The following is a 24,048-nucleotide window of genomic DNA, read 5'->3' as shown; positions in this document are numbered from 1 at the left end:
GCTACATGGCAGAAAAAGTAGCAACTAACTACAAAACCTGCTTTTAATTTCTATACACTACACAAAACATCCTACATATGATGCTGCCATACTAACTTTCAATACAAAAATGATTTCACACAGCTGATGCACAAGAAGCGTGAGGAATCTCCAAAAATGAAAAACTGGTCATGACAACACCGGATGCTAATCGGTACATTACCCTGGGCGGGTAAAAGTGTTACATTACACATATCTGATATTAAGTTAATGCTGTTCTGAGCAGCAATACTTTACTATCGGCAAAATTCAGGTATTACCAATATATGTGTCTGTGGAAATCTAAGCACGCTGGGGCCATTAGCAAATGGCAAGGGTAGGTGGCCTTTGTGCCAGACTGCAGGGGCTCAGAAAAGATTCTTGCTTCTTTCATACACTGTGGTCCCCACTTCAGATCTGCATTTTACTGAGTACTCCACAGCTTCTTCCATGCAATATCTTAAGTTTTTCTCTTTCTCTACATTTATTGTTTCTAGCACCTGTTACTACCAAAGTGAGTATACAGCCCAAGTTGACCATTGTAAGTCCTAGTTTTGAGCAAGCTTTATGCACGCAGGTCATGGGAATTCTCTTTTCACATATTCTCTGTGTGTATATAAAGTCTGCTGCAGTTTCCACGGTATGCATCCGATGAGGTGAGCTGTAGCTCACGAAAGCTCATGCTCAAATAAATTGGTTAGTCTCTAAGGTGCCACAAGTACTCCTTTTCTTTTCACAGACACACCCTTTTTTTTTTTTTTTTAACCTCATCTCTCTGGTCCTTGATTATAGACCCCTTTGCCTTAATGTTTCATGAGGGCTTGAAATTAGTGAAGGCATTAGGATCCAAAAATGATTAGCACAGTTGAACTTCAGAACTAACATACTTTCTTTTCCTCTGGTGAGCTACATATTAGAATATCCAGATTGATTTGTACTTTCCTCGATCACTTTGAAAATACTGTGCCAAAATTCTTCTGCCTTCATTATGTCACTCAATTTCTCTTTTGCGGGTTTCTTTTTTTCCTAATAATTCCACTACTTTGTGTGACAGCTTACCCTTTTCCATTATCAATCCCAATGTTTGGGAACAGAGTAAAAATTTCCATTAAAAAAAAAGTTCCAGCTTTAAGTCTTGACAGTGAAAGACACCGTATGAATGTGGTACTAACCGGGAGGACGTGCAGCAACATCATGTTGTATTTTCTAGAGCAAGTTATACTGAATTATTCAGTTACTGTAAGTTGTCTATTTTGTGTGGTCTTAGTACAAGGAAAGGCTGAAAGATTCCCTTTTGATGCTTCAGAATCTCAGTTAAGTACTATATCATACAACCCGCACAAAGGAGAAGAATGTACTCAGCCTTGATTCTTCACTACTCTCCCCCACCACCCTCCCACAGAGGTAATCAATTTAGCACCTAGTGTTATATCAGCACCAACCTGATCTGCACACTGGAGAAATAGTAAACTCAGGCCAACGGAAGCCATGAAGGTAAGAAAACTGATGCAATAAATAATATGAGTAAGAATTCTAACTGAATCTCTGTTTGAGCACCCCAAGACCAAAAGAGCATGATACTTGCACTGTTAAACCTTCAGGGAGCTAGTGTGCCGTGCTCTTCTGGCTGGAGTTCAACTACTGAAAAGTGCTAGTAAGAAGTAGAATATGAAGAATCAAATCACAGAGTGCCAGTAATGTGACCTACGCAGTAGGCTTCAGCAACTGTGAGAAAACCAGAAGATGAAATTTAAATCTGAATAATGAATGAATTTAAGGACTGCTCTGCAAAATGAAAGACTGTATATAGTATTGTATCTGTTCCCCTTACCACATATTCCTACCTTCCACAAAGCTAATACAATCGGATAGGACCACAGTATCGACCATGTCTCCTGTGGAATCTGCCATTCTGCTGAAGCCAAGCACCAAACATTTTATTTTCAGTCTTCCTGCCCTGCTGGGACCTACCTGTAGCTGCCCGTGACTCCCTGCACACTCCAAAACTGGAGTTAATTGGATTAGAGTCCATGCCCTCTGTGCCATTCCATGGATCAGGGAGCCACAGCTGAAGTTCAGCTTCTAGCCAGGGAGTAGGAAAGTCAAATGTGTGGATTAGTGAGCTGGACTGCCTGCATAGCAGCCAAACCCCAGGAGGCAGGGAGATGATCCCACAAAGCAAGCTACAACCCTCCCTTCCCCGCACCTTCCATCATCCCTGCTTCCTCGAACATATATGGGGAAGGAGGCTCTGAGTCTGGACAACATCATGGAAGCCAAAGCCGACTGGGTAGAGCCAGGCCATCTCAAGGGTATGAAAAAATCCTAGAAAATAATTACCATAGAAAATAATCATTGATGAATTTTACATTAATGAGTATTTTCATCTAGGAACTATAGGTACATGTGTTTGTGTGGAGGCAGAGGATGGGAATGAGGGTTATGCGTTATGGCGACAGAATAAGTTAACATTGTTATGGAATGGAGGGGTTGTTCCTTCAGAATTTGGTCCCATTGCAACAGGGAGTACCTGGGGTCCCTTTGATAGGCCTGAGATAATTATTCTTGAGTAAGCCTAACCAACCCAGAAGGCTGCACCATACAGTCATAAAACCAGACTGTAGCATTGGGATGGGTCTGTGGCACCAAACAAGAGTTTTACCTGCCAAGCACAGAAAGAGATGGCAATCCTCCCAGCTCATCTGCACCAGTTATTTCATCTATCTTTTATGGCAGTTGCTTGCTGTAGGTACCAATTAATACGTAAAATTAACATTAGGGCTCTACCAAAAAAAAAAAAAAATCTATTGACAGACATCAAATTCTGTCACACTTGCATTCATGAATTTTGTATTTCTAAGTAAGTAAAGCAACTACAGAATTTCTCAAAAATGTCATCCACTGGCACTTGAAAATGAGAAATATTAAAAGGGAATTTTGGTGCCAATTATATAAAGGCCAGTTTTTGCTATCCTTAATCACAGTAAGTTGTACCTTACTCTGTGAATACTGGTGGCAACAACTGACCCTTACTAGTATTGACGAATTAAAATACATTTTGTAGCTCCCCCCTTCCACATACAGTGCAAAATGACCAAATTAAAATAAATTATTTTGCTACTACACAAGATTCATTGTAACGCTACGAAAATATACACTATCAGAATTGTGTATTATGTTTAAGACCCCAGTGTTCCAATCTGACTCATATGGGCAGACCAATGGGACTCTATGTTGTAAGGATCCATTCACACAAAACAGATTGCAGGACCAAGTCTAAATTAATAATAAACCTTAACTGTTTGCATACCTATTACCCAGGACATTTTATTTAATTTTTTAAAATTAATAATACAATCAAATCTAATCCTATTGTTTTTATTCTTATACAAAGTACAAAAGAAGTCTTCAAAATCATCATTTATTCTTAAAAGAAATATTACCATGTACTCTATATGTCCAAAATTAATCCCTTCCTGATTGTGTTGAGAATGCTTTTGACATATACAGAGAATATTATAGTATTATGCTCACAACACACATAGCGAAGACATTCTCATAAGCCCCCATTTTCAGATGCTTATAACCTTTCAAAAAATTTCCCTTTCAGGTGAAATTTCTCATGACAAAATTGAAGAGTTTTGGAAAGTTCAGGAAGTTTTGTCAGGACTTTTTTCAAGCTGCTCCATGAGAGTACTGGGGTCTTACTCATGTGGAAGAGCTTTCAGGGTCTTAGTCTGAAAGAACTGTGACCTGTGTTCAATTTAACACATGTAACTCCCAATGACTTTAGTGGGAGTTGCATCCATATATCTTGAGGGTATAACAAAGTCAAACTAATCCCTGACTTCAATGAAGTTGTAGTGACCTACACTGAGGTTGAATTTAGCTCAGAATTCTTCACCAGGTAAGAATTTTTCCAATTGATTTTACTGACAACTTCAATAGGACGTATTTTTAAAACATCTAACTGGAAATCCACTTAAGATCCAATCTGCACCAAACTCAGCATGACAGACTTCTGAGCCCGTGCAGTGACTACCAGCTTCCATCAGGAAAAAAAAACTTTTGACATATTTGTATAAAACTGATATAGAATAAATGTTATAGGTGTTTGAAAATCACAAGCACTATAAGCTATTTTCCACACATTTGGGTAATGTTATTTGACTGTGTGATCCCACATGGAAGAACCCTCAAATAAATGTACTCAAAGCAATGTCATATCACATGCTCATATGAACGTATGTGTGGGTATTTAATCTGTGATCCATTGCAACTTTCTTTTAGAGAAAATAAAAGCATTACATACAAATATATATATTAATGTAATATTAATTTTAAATGCACAAATATTAGGAAATTAAGTGTATAGTTTCCTAAGGTAACTCAGCCTAATGTAACTTCCCCCTCATGCATATGAGATATTCTGTACAACTGTGTATCAGTGATTCTCTAATTACGGTCCACAGGCCGCAATCAGGTAGTACGTGGCTTCGTTTATAGTATGGCTTCCCAACCTGGGAGTGCAAACAGATTCAAACAGGAATGGACTGTCATGACCACCTTCCCTTTATTTATGTCTAGTTGGGAGAGAAGTCCCAAAACGTTTTCCTGTTGTAACATGGCTCATTGTATGGGGAAAGGTTGAGAATCACTGGTTTATAGTATAGTATCAAAATGAGAATCCATTATAACAACACTCATTAAGATTATAACAAGAGTATACTATGTATTTTTCAGTTTGAGATATGGCGTGCTAAATCTGAAAGTCTGAGAATGGCTGCTGTATATGATTTTATCACATATATGTAAAAGTGTATGGTTATGGAAAACATACCTTGGAATTTCCTGTTTTGCAATGTAAATCTCACCTATAACACTGTATTAATACAGTATTTGACACTCAATTTTTAAGTCTAATTTTAAAGTTTATTACTTCATCAAAACTTCAATTATTTTTTTCAAATGTTTGGGCCTGCTTATTAAAGAAGTCATAAAACGGAACAGCATGTGTGTTTCATCATTGTATAGTAGCACGCTGCTTACTTATTTTTTACTGAATCATAGCAAATCTAATTATTTACACCTTCTTTATAATTTAGTCCTCTTTCAGATTAAAACGAATCAAGATTCACTAACCTGTCAAGTTTCTACTTTGAAGAAAATTATATTTCTGACAGCTTAATTTACATTCTGTTAACAAAACACAGCAAAGCAGTTACACAGAAGGGGTTGCCTAAAAGTCACTGTAACACCCCTGTTAAATGGGACAACAAAAATAAGGTCTGATAACGCAGTGTAATTTGTAGCTGTGTCAGTCCCAAGGTATTCGCAAGACAAGGTGGGTGAGGTAGTATTGTTTATTCAACCAACTTTTGCTGGTGAGAGACACAAACTTTCGAGTTCTGTGTAAGTATGAAAGCTTGTATTTCTCACCAACAGAAGTTGGCCCAATAAAACATAAAAAGAAAAGGAGTACTTGTGGCCCCTTAGAGACTAACCAATGTATCTGAGCATAAGCTTTCGTGAGCTACAGCTCACTTCATCGGAAAGTGAGCTGTAGCTCACGAAAGCTTATGCTCAAATACATTGGGTAGTCTCTAAGGGGCCACAAGTACTCCTTTTCTTTTTGCGAATACAGACTAACACGGCTGCTACTCTGAAACCAATAAAACATAGTATCCCACCCACCTTTTTTTCCCCTTGTGATGCATCAAGTGTATTACATTCTAGACAGCAATTAAAAAAAAATGTAGCAGATCTGCTAACCTTTTTTTTTTTTTAACAAAGTTTATTCTAAGAAAACTCCATGTACAGAAGATAGGCCTCATGATTTATCTTTGGCTCACATATTAACCAAAAGATTTTTTTTTTAAACTTTTTCATAGTGTTAACTTTTGAATTTGCATAGGAAATCCGGGGTCATTCCTCACACATTCATACCTGCACGTTACTGCAAAGTGCTGTGCGGATACAAACCCAGGGGCACCCTCCCGGAGGCAACAGACTGACGAGTCATCACCCCACCTCCTGCTGCACAGTGCGCTGGGCATAATCCCTGCCCCCACTCCCGTCGGAGCGAGCGCAGGGCGGGTCTTCCCGGAGAATTACTCGGGACCGTGGCATCCCAGGCAGGGGACTTGTTGAAAGCGCCTGCCTGATCAACACGGTGTCCCGAGGGGGGAGGGGGAGCGAGCTGTCCTACAGGTGATGACCAGACAGGCGCAGCGCCCAGCCCCACGCCCCGCCGGCGGGACCCGGCTCAGAGGCCTGGCCGCGGCTCACCCGCAAATGGCAGCAGCGGAGCGCCGAGGAATCCCCGCCCGCGCTGCACCGAAGGGTTTCCTCCTTCCCCCGGCTGCCGGAGCCGCACGGCGCCTCCTGACCCCAGGCGCGGCACCAGCCGCACGCAGACCTCGCCCTTGCAGCAGCCGCCGCCGCTTAACCTCCGCCCCCGCCGGCGGGGCCCTGCTCCACGCCCACCCAGCCGCCGGCCTCCCCGACACCCTTCCTCCCCGGAGAGGCGCCTTCAGGGCAGCCAGGCTGCAGCGAGCAGGCAGCGCCCGATCCTCCCCACCACACCTAGCAACAGCGCTGACAGGACGCAGCAGCAGCAGCGAGGAGGAGGAGGAGGAGGAAGCGGAATGGCTGCCGCGGCTCGCTGCCTCCCTCCCTCCCTCCCCGGAGCGCTGACAGCCAGAGCCGGGGCGGAAGCAGCAGGCGGCGTGTCGTGCCCGTCCTCCTCTTCCCCCCTCCCCGCGCCGCCTCCGGCTCGCCGCACTGCCTCCTGCCAAGGCAAACTAACTCCCCGCTGCAGCGGCGCCCCGCGTGGGCCCCCCTCTCCCTCTCCTCCCGCCCCATGCCCCCGTGTGCAGCCGCCCCAGCCTCCCCTCCCCACGCCTTGCCATGCCGCCTCCTGCACCTCACGCCTCCCCCCCCCGCTTCCCGCGCCCCCGAACACGCCCATGCCCAGTGTGCGGCCACCCCGGCACCTTCTCCCCCCGCCCTGCCCGTGCCCGGCATGCAGCCCCACGCCCCTTGCACATGCACCCCCGCGCCCCAGCGCTGCGGGGGGTCCCCCCTCCCGGCCACTCACCGATGTGGTTGTCCTCAATGTGCTCGATGAGCTCAGCCAGGCTTGGGAAGTGGAGCCCGCAGCCCCCGAACCTGCAGGTATTGGAGAAGAAGGAGGCGGCGGCGATGCCTGTCATGGTGTTACATTGAGATCCCCCTGCAGTGCCTGCTCTGCCAGGGCCGCCGGCGGCAGGGCGGAGAGAGGCGGGGGAAAGGGGGAACGGGACAGAGAGATGGAGAGAGAGAGAGGGGGTGGGGAGGAGGAGGTGGCCGCGGCGGCAGCAGCAGCGTCGGGAGCGGCGGAGGGGAGGGACGGGCTGGGTGGGGGGGAGATGAGGCAGCCGCAGCTGGGAGGAGGGACCAGTGCTGCGCTGTAACAGCTGTGCTACCCCAGCAGCCACCGCCGCCTCCAGCAGCAGCAGGATCAAGGGACCCAGGCCACACTCATCACCTTATCAGGGGAGACTTAGCAGCAGTTCACACTGGAAGTCACACCTCTCTGTTGTATAACAGACCCTCTGAGCACTGAAGTATCTATGTGAAGCTTGGAGGGGGAAAATGTTATATTTGTTTGTAACTTTATTTAACTTTTTCCAGTAACACACTGGGGGTGGGGAATTAAAAAAGAGCTCATTTTTGTTTGCCCCATAAAACCAATTTGTGATACTCTTAGTTGACTCCAACTAGTATCTTACACCATAATTAGCCTCACTTAAATCAGTGGGACTACTTGTGGAATAGGCTATGACTGCTTATTTTTACTAACAGTAGCATTATCTGGTTCACAGAGGGGAACCCACAGTACCAATTCACCAAGTGGTGTAAACCAATGGTTCTCAACCAGGGGTACACAAAGGTCTTCCAGGGGGTACATCAACTCATCTAGATATTTGCCTAGTTTTACAATAGGGTACATAAAAAGCACTAGCAAAGTCAGTACAAACTAAAATTTCATACAATGACTTGTTTGTAGTGCTCTGTATACTAAACACTGAAATGTAAGTACAATATTTATATTCCAATTGATTTATTTTATAATTATATGGTAAAAGTGAAAAAGTAAGCAATTTTTCAGTAATAGTATGTTGTGACACTTTTGTATTTTTGTCTGATTTTGTAAGCAAGTAGTTTTTAAGTGAGGTGAAACTTGGGGATACACAAGATAAATCAGTCTCCTGAAAGGGGTACAGTAGTCTGGAAAGGTTGAGAGCCACTGGTCTAAGCAGTGCGTTCACCTAAACCTCATACAGTTCCCATTGACTTTACTGAATGTCAGCACCTAAAAGGTACAGAGCACCCTCAACCCCATCTCATTGGAGTTGAGAGTTCTCAGCTACTTGCAGAATCAAGCCTTTAGGCCCTGATCCTACAGACACAGGTGCTTGACTGTACTACTGTAAGTAACTGATTGAAATCAATAAGGCTATTCAAATTAATAACATTAGACACATACATAACTGTTTAGAGGATTGGAGTATGAAGGTCTAATTGGCACAGAATTTGGCTCTGTTTCTGTAAGATAGATCTTTGCAGCATAAGGACATGATTCTACTAATCTTTGCACATTGAACTCTTGTGTTGATAGGAGTTGAGTAGGAGAGCAAGAAATCGGGATTGTGCCTTGGTGTAAAACAGATAGAACTGGAGAAGGAAATTAATATAAAAATGCAAAACTCACTCTCAAAACCTATTTTGACTTTTTTGTCTCCAGAAAGCTAGTCACTGGAGAGGCTGACTGATTAATTGATTTGAATGAAGTTCTCCTGAGGCTAAAATTCATAGACAGCTTTATTTAAAATTAAAAAGAAAAAAAAGAGAGAGAGAGCTTTCCTGTCAGGTGGTTTCTTCAAAGTTTTTTTTTTTTTAATAATTATCCCATCTTTGCTTTATCACATATTATACTAATAGTTCAAGCAAAACCAGTGCTGCAAAAAAATTAAAATACTGGCTTAAGATCCTAATCATGCAGATACCTATGCATGTGCTTAACTCTATGCCTAAAGTTAAGTACGTGCATAAGGGTCTGCAGAATCAGATTCTGATTAACTATATTGCCCTTAGCTGCTCCCATCATTGCTGAAGGGGTGATTGCCTAAAGAGTCAAAAAGCTTTCAAGGCAGCAAAATGGTTAGTGGCTGCAGGCATGGAGGGTATGCCAGTTTGCTTAGGCAAGCAGAAATCTTGGAGCCAGCTCTGACTACCTGTGCACTTGAGAACCTCAAACCTCTTGGTGTCAAAATAACCTGCTTCTTTGTTCACAATTTTCATATAAATTAACACTGATTTTCCCTATAGGTTGCATAGTTTCCTATCAAAAAAAAGTGTTCCTAGTGTATATATTTACTTTACTGAATTGTACATTAAAAAAATACACACAATTTATTTTCCAAAGATACAGATTTTAGGAAAGCCTGCTTTCACTTCAACACTAAGGCGTTCTATATGAAAGTTAGAATTTTCTTGAGTAATACACAGGTTCCTGATATCTAACACTTATCATTTGATCTGTTTGATCAAGCATATTCATGTCACAGGTCACTACTCTCTTCCTTTAAATCTGTCCTCAAGGCCCACTTCTTCCATGATCCTTACAAGAAAATAAGGAAACTAATAATTGGCTAAGCCAAAGGGCAGTTTGTGAGACAGCTGATCCTAATTAGGACCCCAGTCCTGCACACATTGATGCAGATGCTTAATTTGTTACTAAATTTTATAGGATTACTCATGGAAAATTTTTGTAGGCTTGGGACTTAGAACAACAGACAGGTGCAGGAGAAAAATACCTTAAGCATTTTTCTTCGTCATAGGTCTCTGATCTGTAGAAGCAGATCCTAGCCCGATGCAGAGCTCTATTAAAATCAGTAGAGCTCTGTGTGGGTGCAGGGGCCCACAGCTCAGTTTTCAGCCTTAAACATTAACCTTTACAGGCTGGGGACTGGATCTTTATATGAACAGTGTCTAGCACATTGTGAGCGCTACAGTAATATAAACAATAAAATTGTACAGAGAAGCAGGAGACCAATACTCAGTAGAATTAGTATTGTGTGCATGAATTACATAAGGGGCTATCCTGCATCATTACAATCAATGAGAGCTGTCCCATATGTTCACATATGCCCACAGTGAAAAAAAATTGTAAATATCCCTACTCTGTCAACACTTTCCTATAGCTGCTTTCTACTTTTTTAGTCTACTATCACTAAAAAAAATAAATAAAAATAAAGATGTAGATGCTTCTAAATTCCCACAGAAGTCAACAGGAATAGGAAGTGCTGAGCACACTTCTTGGGAGCCACTCAATATCCCACAGATAATGATCCGGGTAATGCCTTTGACTAAGGCTTTATCTACACTGGAACTTTGTCGGCAAAACTTTTGTCATTCAGGGGTGTTAAAAAAAACACATACAACCCGAATGACAAAAGTTTTACCGATGAAAAGTGCCAGTGTGAACAGTGCATTGTCAGTGGGAGAGCACTCCTGCCGACAAAGCTGCTGTCCCTCGTTGGGGGTGGAAGTTTTTGTCGGCAGGAGAGCTCTCTCCTGCCGACAAACAGCAGCTACGCTGCGCACCTTTTAGCGGCACAACTGTGTCGCTAAAAGGTGGGTAGTGTAGACAAAGCCTAAGTCACTCCTCCCTAGTATTTTAGGGCCTGATTTAGCAGGTGTTAAGCAGGCTTAACATCTAATGATTTCACTGCAAGTTAAGGCAGTTCATCAGGTCAGGCCCATGATTAGTAACATACTCCTATGATGTAAACACTTTTTCAGACCCATCTTCTTACTACTTCTCTTCTTTTCAGAGAATCCATTTTTTGTTCCCAAATTAACTAAGGGCCTGCTCCCGTAGACTTCAGTGGTGCAGGATCAGGCCCTATAAGCCAAAACTACTCCTTGTGTTTCCCTGTTCATGTTTGTCTGCCACAAATGTCCCTGACCTTCTCCAGTTTTGGCATCCAGTTATTTTTCTTTCTACTATGTAAGAGAAATGCATCAAGCTACAGCTCTTGTAGAAAGAACCTGCAGAGTCAATTTCCCCACACTATATCTATGCCCCTCTTCCCCACCCCCAACTGTCTGGAAGACTGTGGTTGCACTATCTTGGTGCTTCTTATACAATTATTTTCCCCAACTCACCAGCACATTTTGAAGTGCTATATCTTTATTATGAATAATATTTTGAATTTACTACACTTCTCATTCAGGCTTTTCAAAGCATTCTACACAGATAATAATACTTGCCTATCTCCATTTCCCAGCTTGGAAAACTAAAACAGAAGGTAGTAAGGACTCATAACTCCCACTGAAATCTGTGGGGGACGAATGTAAAAAAAAATCAGACCTGAAAGTGATGCGGAGTTGGAAATACAAACCAGCTCTGCCTATACCTATTTTCTGCTATAACCACTAGATAAAAGTGACTCCCTTATTAGGGCTCTACACTTGCAAAATACTTTTCACTCTCCCAAGCCACCAAATTTTTCGCTCCACTGTCCTCTGATTTTAAAAAGAATGTCTTATTATTTGTTGGTAATATTATCTGTATTACTGTTTTGAACTGTGTTTATGATTGACGTACGTGGCCATACTTTCTATGCCCACTGAGTGTTATATCTCAATCATTTACATCATGAGGGCTTTATCTTAAAAAAATAGGTGTGATTAATACTTTGAGGAGTGCTGGAGGGTCAGAAAAGGGAATTTACATTCTCTATCCACAGGAAAAGGTGGAATATGCAGAAGTGGTGCAACCTCTCACACCACCAACTAATACGTCTCATTCTTTTTCTGGAATAACACTCTGACAGCCCTCCCACAATAGTACTGAGTCACACGTTGTCAACAAAGTTTGGTCCTGTCCTGGAGAGTAATATTCAGGTACTGACTATACCAGTTGCTTTGAGTTTCTCGATTTTAAGCTCTTTGGGGCTGGTACCATATCTTCCTATGTGTTTGCAGCCCCCAGCACAATGGGCTTCCGATCCTGGCTGGGCCTGAGGCAAACCCTTAATACACACAATAATCAAGTGCCACTGTGCATTAGTGTTGGTCTTAAAAGTGGACTGCAATAAGTTAAACTTTTGTAGAAAAGTGTTGAAAATGACAAATTACTAATGAAACTTAATGTAATTAATTTTATATAGTGTCCTTGTATAAACATAAAATGTAAAAACGGCCATACTGGGTCAGACCAAAGGTCCATCTAGCCCAGTATCCTGTCTTCAGACAGTGGCCAATGCCAGGTGCCCCAGAGGAAATGAACAGAACAGATCATCATCAAGTGATCCATCCCCTGTCGCCCATTCCCAGCTTCTGGCAAACAGAAGTTAGGACACCATCCCTGTCCATTCTGGCTAATAGCCATTAGCTATAAAGAGGTTCCAAATGGTTTACAGAGAGGTGGAATAGAGAGAAGATGCTTTACACAATTGATTACTGTGAAGCACTCGCCAGCAATGCTTCCTAGTGGTCAGGCCAGGGTATGGCAGGTTCTCTTCCTATCAGACGTTCCCCTTTCTCAGTATAGCCCGTAGGTGCTGACTCCGTGGGCGCTTTGGGGCTGGAGCACCCACTGGAAAAAAACAGTGGGTGTGGCGCACCCAACGGCAGCCCCCATCAGTTCCCCCCAGCACCTCCCGCCCTCGGGCAGGCCACACTGATCAGTGCCTCCCCCTTCCTCTCAGCACCTACTGCGTGCCACACAACAGCTTTCTTTCGTGGCATCAGGAGGCACTTGGGGGCAGAGGGGAGGAGTGAGGGCGCAACACACTCAGGGGAGGGGGTGGAGCTGGGCAGGAAGAGGCGGGGATGGGAAGAAGCAGGGCGGATATGGGGCATTGGGGGAAGGAGTGGAGTAGGGCCTGGGCAGAGCCAAGGGGGAACACCCCCCAGTAGATTAGAAACTCGGCACCTATAGTATAGCCCCAGCATGTAGGGGTCTGTCCTTTTTGCAACTCAGCCCTCCAGCCGGGTCACACATTCATGTCTGCCTTTAAGGGGAGACATAAAGAGTTAAACAATGTGCAAGTCTTCGGAGTCATCAAGGGCTTCCGGGCTCCCCCTTGGGTCGGGATATTTGGGTCTGCACCCTTAACGCCTTCAGGATCTTCCCCAACTAAGTTCCCTGTTAAAGTATAGACTTCTGTCATTGTCCATTCTTAAGGGGCCCAACCTCTTCATTGGGTGCCAATCCAGGGTCCAGTGGTGGACAGCTAAGATCTGCCCCTTGGGGTGCTATGCAGCAGTCTTCCTGGATCACTGCCTACCGGTGTTCCCCCAGCATAAAGTAAAGCACTGAATACAAAATTAAAGCTTCTGACTTTCACCAGTCTCTCCTTTGCAGGCTTGGTCAGGTCAATATCTCCAAACCTCAAGCAGCAAGAGCCCCTGGGGCACTACTTCCCAAGAACTCAGGTCTGCTTCCTTCCACTGCCTGCCTCTGAGCTGCTCTACTTCCCTATTTAAGCTCCACCTCCAACTTGTGTAGGCCTTACAGGAGCGGCTCGGTGGGGCCACCTGGGCCCAGAGCTGCTTTTTAACCCTTTCTTCTCCCGTGTGGGGTTTTTATGCCCCATCACATACCCTCCGCCTCAAAATAGGATCCAGGGTTGTTTCCTCTGCTCTCCTTCTTCGGGAGGTTGGAGGGGGGAAGGGAGGAGAATCAGCATTTTGGTGGGCCGTCCCAGCTCGGTGGAGTACCTGAAAACTATATGGCTGTAAGGAGAGGTACCACTGCATAAAATTCTTGGGTTGGCATCCTTCATGATGTTCAACCAGCGAAGAGGTGTGTGTTCAGTTACTAATGAGAATGGGTTTGCCAACAAATAGCACCTTAAGACATCCACAGCCCATTTCACAGCTAATGGTTATTTTTCTGTGTCTGAATAGGCTTCTTCCTGGGGGAACACTTTTCTACTTATATAGAGAATTGGGTGTTCCTCTCCCTCAGCCTTCTGGGAAAGGACTGTTCTATGTCCTTCAGTGGAGGCATCTGTTTGTAGTGTGAACATTTTGGAAAAATCTGGTTGAAAACTTAGCAGTTCCTGACAGAGAGTTCCAAAATGCCCTGTCGTAGACTCCAGACAAAATGTTTTTCCTAGGACTGGTGTCCTTCACTAGGTCCGTGAGGGGTGCTGCAGTCATGGCAAAGTCTGGTACAAAATGCCCATAGCAGCTTACTAGGCCCCCAAAAGTGTCACACCTGTTTTATTTTTGTCAGGATGGGCCAAGTTGCTAAGGCCTGTAGTTTGCCAATTCATAGTTGTAACTTACCTCTTCCTATGGTATAACTAAGATAAGTAACTTCAAGTTTGCCATCTTACTTGGGTTCACAGTGAATCCTGTACTCCTCAGAGTCTGTAGGATGGAGGTAACATGTCATATGTGGTTGTTCCATTTACAAACACAATGTAAATCACAATGTCATCTGTTTATGCTGCAGCGTATTGACCATGTAGTTATAGCACATGATCCATCTGCCATTGGAAAGTGGCTGCTGCCCCATGGAGGCAAAATGGCATAGCTCGCAATTGGTACAGAACAAATGGAGTAGCGAAAGCTGTCTTTTCCTGAGACTCTGAGAATCTGCCGGTACCCCTTCCTGAGGGCTAGAGTGCAGATATACTTGGCAGCTCCCAGCCTTTCTAGTGAACTAATCTACCCTGGGCATACGGTAGGCATCAAACTTGGATATTATATTTACTTTTCTGAAATGAAAAAGAAGAACAGGTCATCCCATCTGGTTTTGGTACCAGCACAATGGGACTTCATTACCACTGCAAGACTCTTCCACTACCCCGGTCTAACACGGCTCATGGCTCAACTTTTTCCAGCGCCGGTGGGTGCTCGACCCCCACCCTTGCCCCACCTCCATTCCAACCCCTTCCCCAAAGTCCCCGCCCCAACTCCGCCCCCTCTCTGCTCCTATTGGACTCCTTGCCCAAATCCTCACCCCGGCCCCGCCTCTTCCCTGAGCTCGTTGCGCTCCCCCTCTTCCCCCTCCCTCCCAGCACTTATGTTTCACGGCGGAAGCGCTGAGAGGTAGGGGGAGAAGCGGGTACGCAGTGCGTTCAGGAGAGGAGGCGGAGTGGAGGTGAGCTGGGGCAGAGCAGGGAGCTGCCAGTGGGTGCAGAGCACCCACCAATTTTTCCCCGTGGGTGCTCCAGCCCCAGAACACCCATGGAGTTGGTGCCTATGCTCATAGCTCCTCTTGGACGGTGTCCCACATCTTTCATGGGAGTGGTTGTGGGTTTTCAAAGACCCATTTGTGATGCATTCCCCCTGGTGTGCCCCCTGGAACTGGGGTACCACTGAGCCCTCTGACTCATCAGTCTGGGCTCTCTCTCACACTGTGTTGCTGTGACAAGCTGCAGACCCACTCCCAGTCCTACACTTCCACCAGCATTCACACAGGCAGGGACACACCCAGCTGCAGTTACATGCAGGCTGTCTGACCAGGCACTGCATGAAGCAACAATAGAGAGGCTACAGCCAAGATAACCCCAGCTCCCCAGGCATGACCCCCACCCCAGAATATAAACCCAAAATTATATTGTTTTGCGCTGCACAGGGAACTGTACAGAGTAAGCTCAAAGAATTCATTCCTCCCTCAGTGTGGAGAAGAAATGCAACAGCCTTTGTCCCTTGAGCTAAGATTCCCAAGCACTTCAGGCCAAACTTACTGGTTTAGATTAAAACATAAAATACGTTTATTAACTACAAAAAGATAGATTTTAAGTAATAGCAAAGAAATCAAAGCAGATTACCTGGTAAATAAACAAAAACACAAACAAAGCCTAAAATACTAGAAAGGTAGGATATGAATTAGCAAATTTTCACCCTGACTGATGATACAAGCAGGCTTGCAGATTCTCAGGGGACAAGCTACATTTGCTTTGCAGCTTGGGATCCTCCCCCCGTTCCAAGCCCTTTTTGTTAGGAGCTTCTCTTGGCTGTTCAGTTGTGGGGGAGTGAAGAACCACAGATGATGTCACTCCCTGCCTTATATAGCTTTAGCATATGGTGGGAATCCTTTGTTTCAAACTTGGTTCCCAGACTAGTTTGTGGAAAAATACCTCCCAAAATGGAGTCCAGAGTCATGTGGGGTGGTCCCTCGCAGCCCTTGCATACCTTGTCAAGTCATAGCAGCCATTACTTACAGGCAGTCTAGAACATTCTCAGGAAGGCTTACTAGGTGGGGGATAAGCTTCTCCTAAGGCCTATTGTTATTCCTAATGGTCCTTTACCTTGCATAGGCCCTTGACAGCTGGCTATCTAGACTGGAAGCATTTTTCCTAGTGGGTGTCACCCACGTGTGACTACATTTGAAATACAGATACATAGTCAATATTCATAACTTTGGGTACAAAAATGATACATGCATACAAATAAGGTAATCATATTCAGAAAATCATAACTTTTCCAATGACACCTTACATGCCCCGTCTCATACAAAATGCATCATAATTATGCCGTAATAATATCACTATGAAGAATATGGGGTGTAGTGTCACACTGTTGTTTTGGTTCTGTGGCTGTGTGATAATAAGCCAGGTTAGTGTGTCTCGGAAAGGTTGAAAATACTGCAGGAAAGGATTCGATCTGCTGCTGCATTTGGGCTGTCTGTTCTGATTGAAGCTCTTCTCCCATTGGTATAGCTCAGGATTCTTGGGTTATGTGTACTTGAGGGCCTAGTCCACGTTTGGATGGAAAGGGTATTATAAGGAGACCTTCTTGATCTTTCCTGGCTTTCAAAAGGTTAACATCATACACTTATTTCCCTTTTCTTCCCTGGCTATCAGATTTCATAGTTGACAGGTCCCACTTGTTTCATGATGTTGAACAGCTCCTGCCACCAGACCAATAATCTTTACTCTGAACTCAATAATAGCAATAGTAGTACCTGGTAAACAGGTCTAAATTCTCATAGATAGTCCCTTGGTTATAGGCCTTTCTTGGTTCTGTTGGGCTTTCAATAAGTTTTCTTTTGCAAAGTCCCCCAAAGTCTTAAGCTTGTCTCACACCTGGAGTACGTACTGCACTATGTTCATCACCTTTGGTCCTTGTTCGTCCTTTATGCTTCTCGGGGGAGGTCTAAAATCCCATGAGATTTGAGCTCCTATACGGAAGGCAATGGAAGAATCCCATGGATGCCTGTGGAACCTCTCTGATGACAAACAACATTGTGGAAATAACTGGTCCCAGTGACAGGGGTCTGATGCTACAAATTTCCTCAGCATCTTTTTCAGCGTCTGATTAAACTGCTCAACCCATCCATCCATTTAGGTCTGGTAAAGTGATGTACTTAGTGTTTTAACCCTTAACAGATCACCATAGCTCTTTCATCAAATGTGACACAAAATTAGTTCCTTGATCAGTCAGGATCTCTTTTGGTATACTTGAGCAAATAACTTCATAAACTTGGCTATGATGGTTGCCGCATTTATAGAGCAGAGGGGGATGGCTCCGGATACTGGGTTGTATGCTCTAGAACTTCCAGAATATGCTGGTACCCTGCCTCTCTTTTCTCCTGCAGTCCCACTAAGTCCATCCCAGTTCCTTCAAATGGTATCCCCACTATAGGAACATGATTAAGGGGCTTTCGGGGTCCTCTTGGGTCCAACCAGTTGTCATGATGCACAATAGTCCTTGACTTCCATGTGCACTCCCAGACAATAGCTCCTATTCATCGCCTGTTTGAGTGTTTTATTCACACCAAGTGAATGCACATGGGGTCAAGTGAGTGAGCCATAACACTTCTCTTTGATACCTTCTTGGCATGAGGAGCTGTATTGTCATCTCTTTGATTTGGTGGTTCTGTTCCAGCCGATATAACTGTTCTCTCCTAAATTCAAAAGTGAAGCCATTGTTTTAGCAGCTGAGTATCCACTTCTTCGCCATTGATCATTGCCACTTGATCATAGACCCATCATAGCATCTGGTCATCTCTCTGTTCTCTTATGAAATCTTCATCTCTGGCTAGAAGCTCTACATCTAATGGGCATTTGGTCTCATTCTTTGGGGTAGAGGGAGGGCCCCTTGTCCAAGAGGTCCCTCTGTTTCACCTAATCCCACCAGTTACTTTCATCCCATGCCTTGGGATGTTCCGCTGGCCCCAGTATAGCTACTCCCCGTCGTCTTGGAAGGAAATTAGTCAGCAGCCATGTAATTGTCCATTACATTTACATCTTCTGTCAGTGTCTCGTGTCGATGCCTCACCACCCAATCTCTACCCAGATGCTCCCAGCTGGGGGAAAACTGTTCTATTACTATTTGCTCAGCCATCTGCACCCTGGTCCTCATCTCTGGTTGGAGCCAGCACCAGCAGCATACTTTGAGTTTCTGGCCACTACCCAGCGCTGGGACCCCGGTGGATATCTGTGACTGTGGAAGCAATGACAATGTTTCAGCCACTATAGGGAACATGCCTGGGTGGGCTAAATAATCCAAAATGGTGGCCTTGACACGAATATAGTCTTGTGTGGTGACTGGATCAAGTCCCCTGTAGGCAGCCTGGGATGCTCTCAAGTATGGAGCCAGCAAAATAGCCCAGTGTTTGGGCAGCCATTGTGCTGCAGTTGCTGCCCATTTGAATGTAACCAAAAATACCTCAGGTTCATCCTCTGGCCCCATCTTTCTTAACTTCAATGGTATTGTAGTGGCCAGGATTGCATTAGGTGCTCCTGTGGAAGGATTCGCCACCACCCCCTGTGGATGTACCGGAGTCAACACCTGTTGAACAAGACACTGTTGTTGTTCTTGTTGCTGTACGACCAGCTCTTGAACAAGCAGCTGCGGTTGTATTGCTTGTTGCTGCTGCTGGGTGCCCGTCCGCTGTAACAGTTGGTGGTGTGCTGCTGCTCCGCCTGTTGCTGCTGGTTATCTGTGACCCACTTCAACAGCTTCTCCATGTCTATCTTCTTGTTATCCCTGTCTAGTTGGTGTGGTAAGGTTTTTTTGTTTTTTTTTCTTCTCAACTAGATAATCGCCTATAGCAGAGCTGGGGTTAGTTTGTCCACATTCTGCATCAGTTGTGAAGAGAAACACTCACCGTGCCTCCTTGTAGTCAGACTAGGGCGTAACAAGCTGCCTTCCACCCAGTCGTTCCTCTTCTCACTATAGCTCTACCTCATAGAAGTCTGTCCTTTTTGTGACACTGCCCTCCAGCTGGATCATACATTTAAGTCCACCCCTTTCAGGGTACATATAAATAGTCCAATAATGTGGAAGTGTTCAGAAGTCATAGGGGCTTCTGGGCTTCCCCCTTGTGTAAGGATCTTAGGGTGAGGACCCTTGGATGTTCAGGATCTTCCTGAACTAGATTCCCAGCTAAGGAATAAACTTTGGTCATTATTCCCTCTTTAGGGGCTGGTAGGGGAGCCCAGGTCCACCTCACCACTCAATTGCGATCCAGGACCCAGTGGTAGGCCGCTGAGACCTGCACTTTGGGGTCCTGTATAGCTGCCTCCCTGAATTGCCTCCTACCAGTGTCCCCTTCCCCCCAGGGTAAAGTAAAGAACCAGAACAAAAAATTAAAATTTCTGACTTTCAAAAGTCACCAGTCCCTCCTTTGCATACTTGGTCAGGACAGTGTCTCTAAGCCTCAGCCAGCAAGAGTTCCTGGAGTACTCCTTCCCAAGAGCATAGGTCTGCTTCCCTCCACTGTCTTCCTCCCTCTGAGCTTCTGTGCTTCCCTTTTTAAGCTCTGCCTCCAGCTTGTGCTGGCATTGTAGGTGTGGCAGCGTGGGGCTACTCCATAGCTCTTTTTTCTCCCTTGTGGGGTTTGTATATCCCATAACAACTACCAAAGCTTTTATGTGGGCAAAAAGGTTAAATTAGGTGCCATCTGGAGAGAAGAGTAGAGTGTAAGCAAAAGGTCCTGAAATTTAGAAGTGGTAATGAAGTAAAGAAGTATTTTTTAGAAATAATTACAGTGACCTGGAGAATGGAAGGATATACTACTAGAGGGAAAGGAAAGCTTAAAGAGAGTTGTGTGAATCCTAAATTAAAGAGACAAAGAGGAGGGTGATAAAAGCAAGTCATGGAGGTAGCAGATGGTGGGATGGAGCAAGTACTTGGAGAGTTTTGGAAAGTCAGGAAGGAACAATTATCTGAATTTGGAGTAAGATAAGAAGCTCCAAACGGACATGACAGTACAGGGTTGCTAGTAGATAATGCTATACATGAAGATGTAGAAATATGTTACTTCTACATTGTTACAGTATAAATAAATAAAAGCCATGCCTAACTAGCAAACGATCAGCATAACATCTGGTGTGGCAGGTAGGGCTATGTGCTAAATTAGGCTCTGATCCACACATGCTCTCCTTGAAAACAATGGGGCTACTCATAGTGGTAAAGTAAAGTGTTTGCACAATCGGGGCCTTAATCCCAATCTTGCAACTTTTTCTGTTCAGGCAGTCTGCCTGCATGGAACAAGTTACAGGATAATTTAAAGTTGTGATATTGTTTAAATATTTCTTTCCTTAGTCATATGTCTATTGTGCGTGTTGGAGAAGGCTTGGTGGCACGGTTTAGTGGAGACATAGTTCAAATCGTTTCTAAGGTTACAGATAATAACAAATACTGAAAATAATTTTTTGCAGTGCACCTCACAAAACCACTGCATAATTTAGCAATGCTGGCAATTTCTGCTGGTTCCAGCCTGCAATAACAGGGTTGCTACAAATCAGTAATGAGGTGTGTTGGCAAAGCTGTGTAGAAGGCTTGCCGAATCCAGCTCATACTGAGCTGGATCCTATGTCAGTGGAAGCCTTTCCATTGACTCAATGGGAATTGGATCAGGTCCTCCACAGTACATCTGGCTGAAGTCAGTGCTATTCTTCCCAAACTTCATGGGTACCTTGCACTAAATTCATTCAGAAACTTTTTTAAGTATGTGTATAAACAGTCATTTCATTTTTCTTGGTAACTTGCTTCATGGAAAACATTTTCCATGCTTCACACCGTTTTGCACTAATTCAGTATGATTCTACTGGTTTCACATCAGTTGATTAAAAAACTTGCAGCACATATAGTTGCATTCTGTCTCTGAAGCAGAATATTAGCGATTTCCAAATGAAATGTTTTCTCAATTTTCATCTAATACAGTAAATAATTTGGCTTCTGTTTTGTTTCATAATTTATATGTACAAATATGTGAAGGAATATGTGCAGACTGGAACAGATTTTACTTTTCAGCACTAAAGAATTTGTGGGAGAGCCTCCATTTCAGTGGTTTTATTTACAGGGGATGTGAGATTGCTAACTGGAAAATCTTAGCTAACATAAAAAATATAACAAATTAATATTTACACTAAGCCATCTTGACTATATTTTATGCACTTCATCTGATCCCGCTTAAACAAATATATACTCACCCTTAGCATTGTATAACACTTTCATTTGACAGGTTTCAGAGTAGCAGCCGTGTTAGTCTGTATTCGCAAAAAGTAAAGGAGTACTAGTGGCACCTTAGAGACTAACCAATTTATTTGAGCATAAGCTTTTGTGAGCTACAGCTCACTTCATCCGATGAAGTGAGCTGTAGCTCACGAAAGCTTATGCTCAAATAAATTGGTTAGTCTCTAAGGTGCCACTAGTACTCCTTTACTTTCATTTGAGAAACCCCAAGGCCCATATCCTCACATGTATTCAGATTCCTAACTGGAGTTAGGCACCTGAATACCTTTGAGGATCTGGGCCAAAGTGCTCTAAAAAGGTAGATAACTATTAATCCCATTTTATAGTTCTGTATGTAAATGAGACACCCAGAGATGAAGTGGCTTGCACATAGTGAGTTAGAAGATGATTTTGGACTAGTGTTCCTAGTGTCTTCTCTAATCATGAGACCATGATGCAGGGTCATGGTGACATGGTTAGCCAAAAGAGAAAAGCTCAAAAGCTTTGTGATGCAATCCAAATCTTGAAATGTACATTTAGTAGAGGTGAGTGAAAGGGATTAACTTTGTTTTGCGAAGTATTTTGAAAATTTTACCTCCTTTCCTTTCACCTATTTTTGTTATTTCATCTGTATCAGAATGCCTCCCAAAGTAATGAGGTTTGGTTCATTGTGCAGATGAATTTAATTTCAGTGCAAGCAAAAATAGTTTGGTGGCTATTTCGGAAGCTCTTTTGCTGGGCTGGGAAGAGAAAGCACAAAAGGAAAGCACAAGGCAAGAAAAAGGAAAGATCAAGAGAGAAAATCATAGGAGAGGGGAACACAGGGTTGGGAAGAAATGTGAGCCCATTTCAAAGTTTGAAGGGGATAAAACCTAAAACCTCAATTCCGCAATTGATTCTGCATAGGCAAACTTATGTGTAGTCTACAACAGGGCTCTGTACAGGTTTAAGGCTCTGCCATGTGGATCCCATTGCAGTACTGAGACATATTTGACGGAATAGATTTCCATCTCATGTAGTTATCTTCTAGTGAACAGGCACACTGAATCTTTACTGTCCTTTCATTAGCTTCACGTCTTCATATCTCACTACTAAACAGTCATTTAAAGTCTATTTTTATAAAGTTTAAAATTCTTTATGTAGGAAAAAATAAATGTCTTATTTCATGGGTTGCTTTTTATCTCATTTACGTTTGGTAAATTCCCAGCAGTTTAGACTTCTTGGGTGCTAGGAGAAGGCCTTTGACTGCAGTAACTGAACGTTATAATCATTTACTAGTAGTATTGTGGTTACAATATGGTAGTTGATTGTAGTAACGTAAATGTAGTGACTTGTTTGAGGCTAGACTTCCACCATCCTCTTGCTGTTCTGGGTTGCTGAAGCCTGATAATATCCTAATGCTCCTTGGAAGTCAAAAGGCCTGTAGCACTCTGAAGCACTCTGCAGTTGCTCCCCTGATGCTTAGAGGGTGACAAACCCTTTGTTCCTGACATAGTCTACTCTCAAATAGCAAGGAAATCTAGTATTATAATTTATAGCTTTTCTTTAAACTGGAATATAAATGCCTGCTTCAGAAGCACATATGCTAAAACTGGAACAACACAGAGAAGGTTATCATGACCCTTGCACAAGGATGACACAAATTTGTGAAGCAGTTTAAAGACAAAATATTATTCCAGTAGTGGATGTTATAATATTGCAGTTATACTTGGAAATGATTTTGGGGTTTTTTTGGTTACATGTCTGTAAGAAAAAAGAAGAGACTAATTGCAATAATAAAAAGGAATTTTAGGCAATACCGCCATCGAAACAGAGAAGAAAAATAGCATTTTTTAAATTAAAAAAATTCTGCTGTCTGCCATTGAATGTTAGCTGTATATGATGCCTCTCATGAGTCAAAAGGCAGCAGAAGAGACATGTTACTGCTGCAAAGTCATTATATTAGTAAAACATATTTATGCAGTTTGTGTCATGGGAATCCTATTTTAATTTATACTTCTGAATTAGTTTTCTCTTGGCACTGTACAGCATAGCTTCAGGGTGCAATGGAAGAACAAAATACTAAGTTGGACAAGCACTGTATCCCCCAACAGTTCCAGATGCCTCAAAACAATAGATCAAAACTATTTAGCTGAAGTTTTTGAGAGACTGCGTATCTTCAGAAAAATTTAATTTCAGATAAATAGGAGCTCAAACCCTGCAATGCATTGATTTGGGGCAAAATGACTATATCCAGTTACCTGTGGTCCAGAACAAAGAAGCCTGGTTAATTGGTTTTGATTAGTTTAGAGTAAATTTGGAGCTGAACATTACATTACATTATTGTTATAAAATTGAAATGATGAAATTAAAGCTTTTTCAATAGTGTCTTAAAAACTTGCCAACTTATAAATATCAACTATCCTACTCTATCCTTATTGCAAGCAATATTTGGAATACTTTAAAAATTAAGCAAAATTAATTTCGCTTAATCTAAGGGTATGCCTACACTATGAAATTAGGTCGATTTTATAGAAATCAGTTTTTAGAAACTGATTTTATACAGTCGATTGT

The 24,048-nt window shown here is 43.3% G+C and overlaps 1 protein-coding gene and 1 non-coding gene across 2 annotated transcripts in view; one reads left to right on the top strand and one right to left on the bottom strand.

Moving 5' to 3' along the window:
• Nucleotides 1-7,389, bottom strand: part of JAZF1 (JAZF zinc finger 1) — a 296,236-nt gene extending 288,847 nt beyond the window's left edge. The window contains exon 1 of the mRNA XM_048838463.2: nucleotides 7,118-7,389. Within this exon, the coding sequence (XP_048694420.1) occupies nucleotides 7,118-7,232 (115 nt within the window). The 5' untranslated portion in view covers nucleotides 7,233-7,389. The remainder of the gene's footprint in view (nucleotides 1-7,117) is intronic.
• Nucleotides 7,390-23,060: 15,671 nt separating this feature from the next.
• On the top strand, nucleotides 23,061-23,170 carry LOC125633101 (U6 spliceosomal RNA). Its single transcript, XR_007355489.1, has one exon. It is a non-coding gene; the product is annotated as a U6 spliceosomal RNA (small nuclear RNA).
• Nucleotides 23,171-24,048: the final 878 nt, after the last annotated feature.

This window comes from Caretta caretta, chromosome 2, assembly GCF_965140235.1.
Source record: "Caretta caretta isolate rCarCar2 chromosome 2, rCarCar1.hap1, whole genome shotgun sequence".
Lineage (NCBI taxonomy): Eukaryota > Metazoa > Chordata > Testudines > Cheloniidae > Caretta > Caretta caretta.
This window is presented reverse-complemented; position numbering and strand designations above follow the sequence as displayed.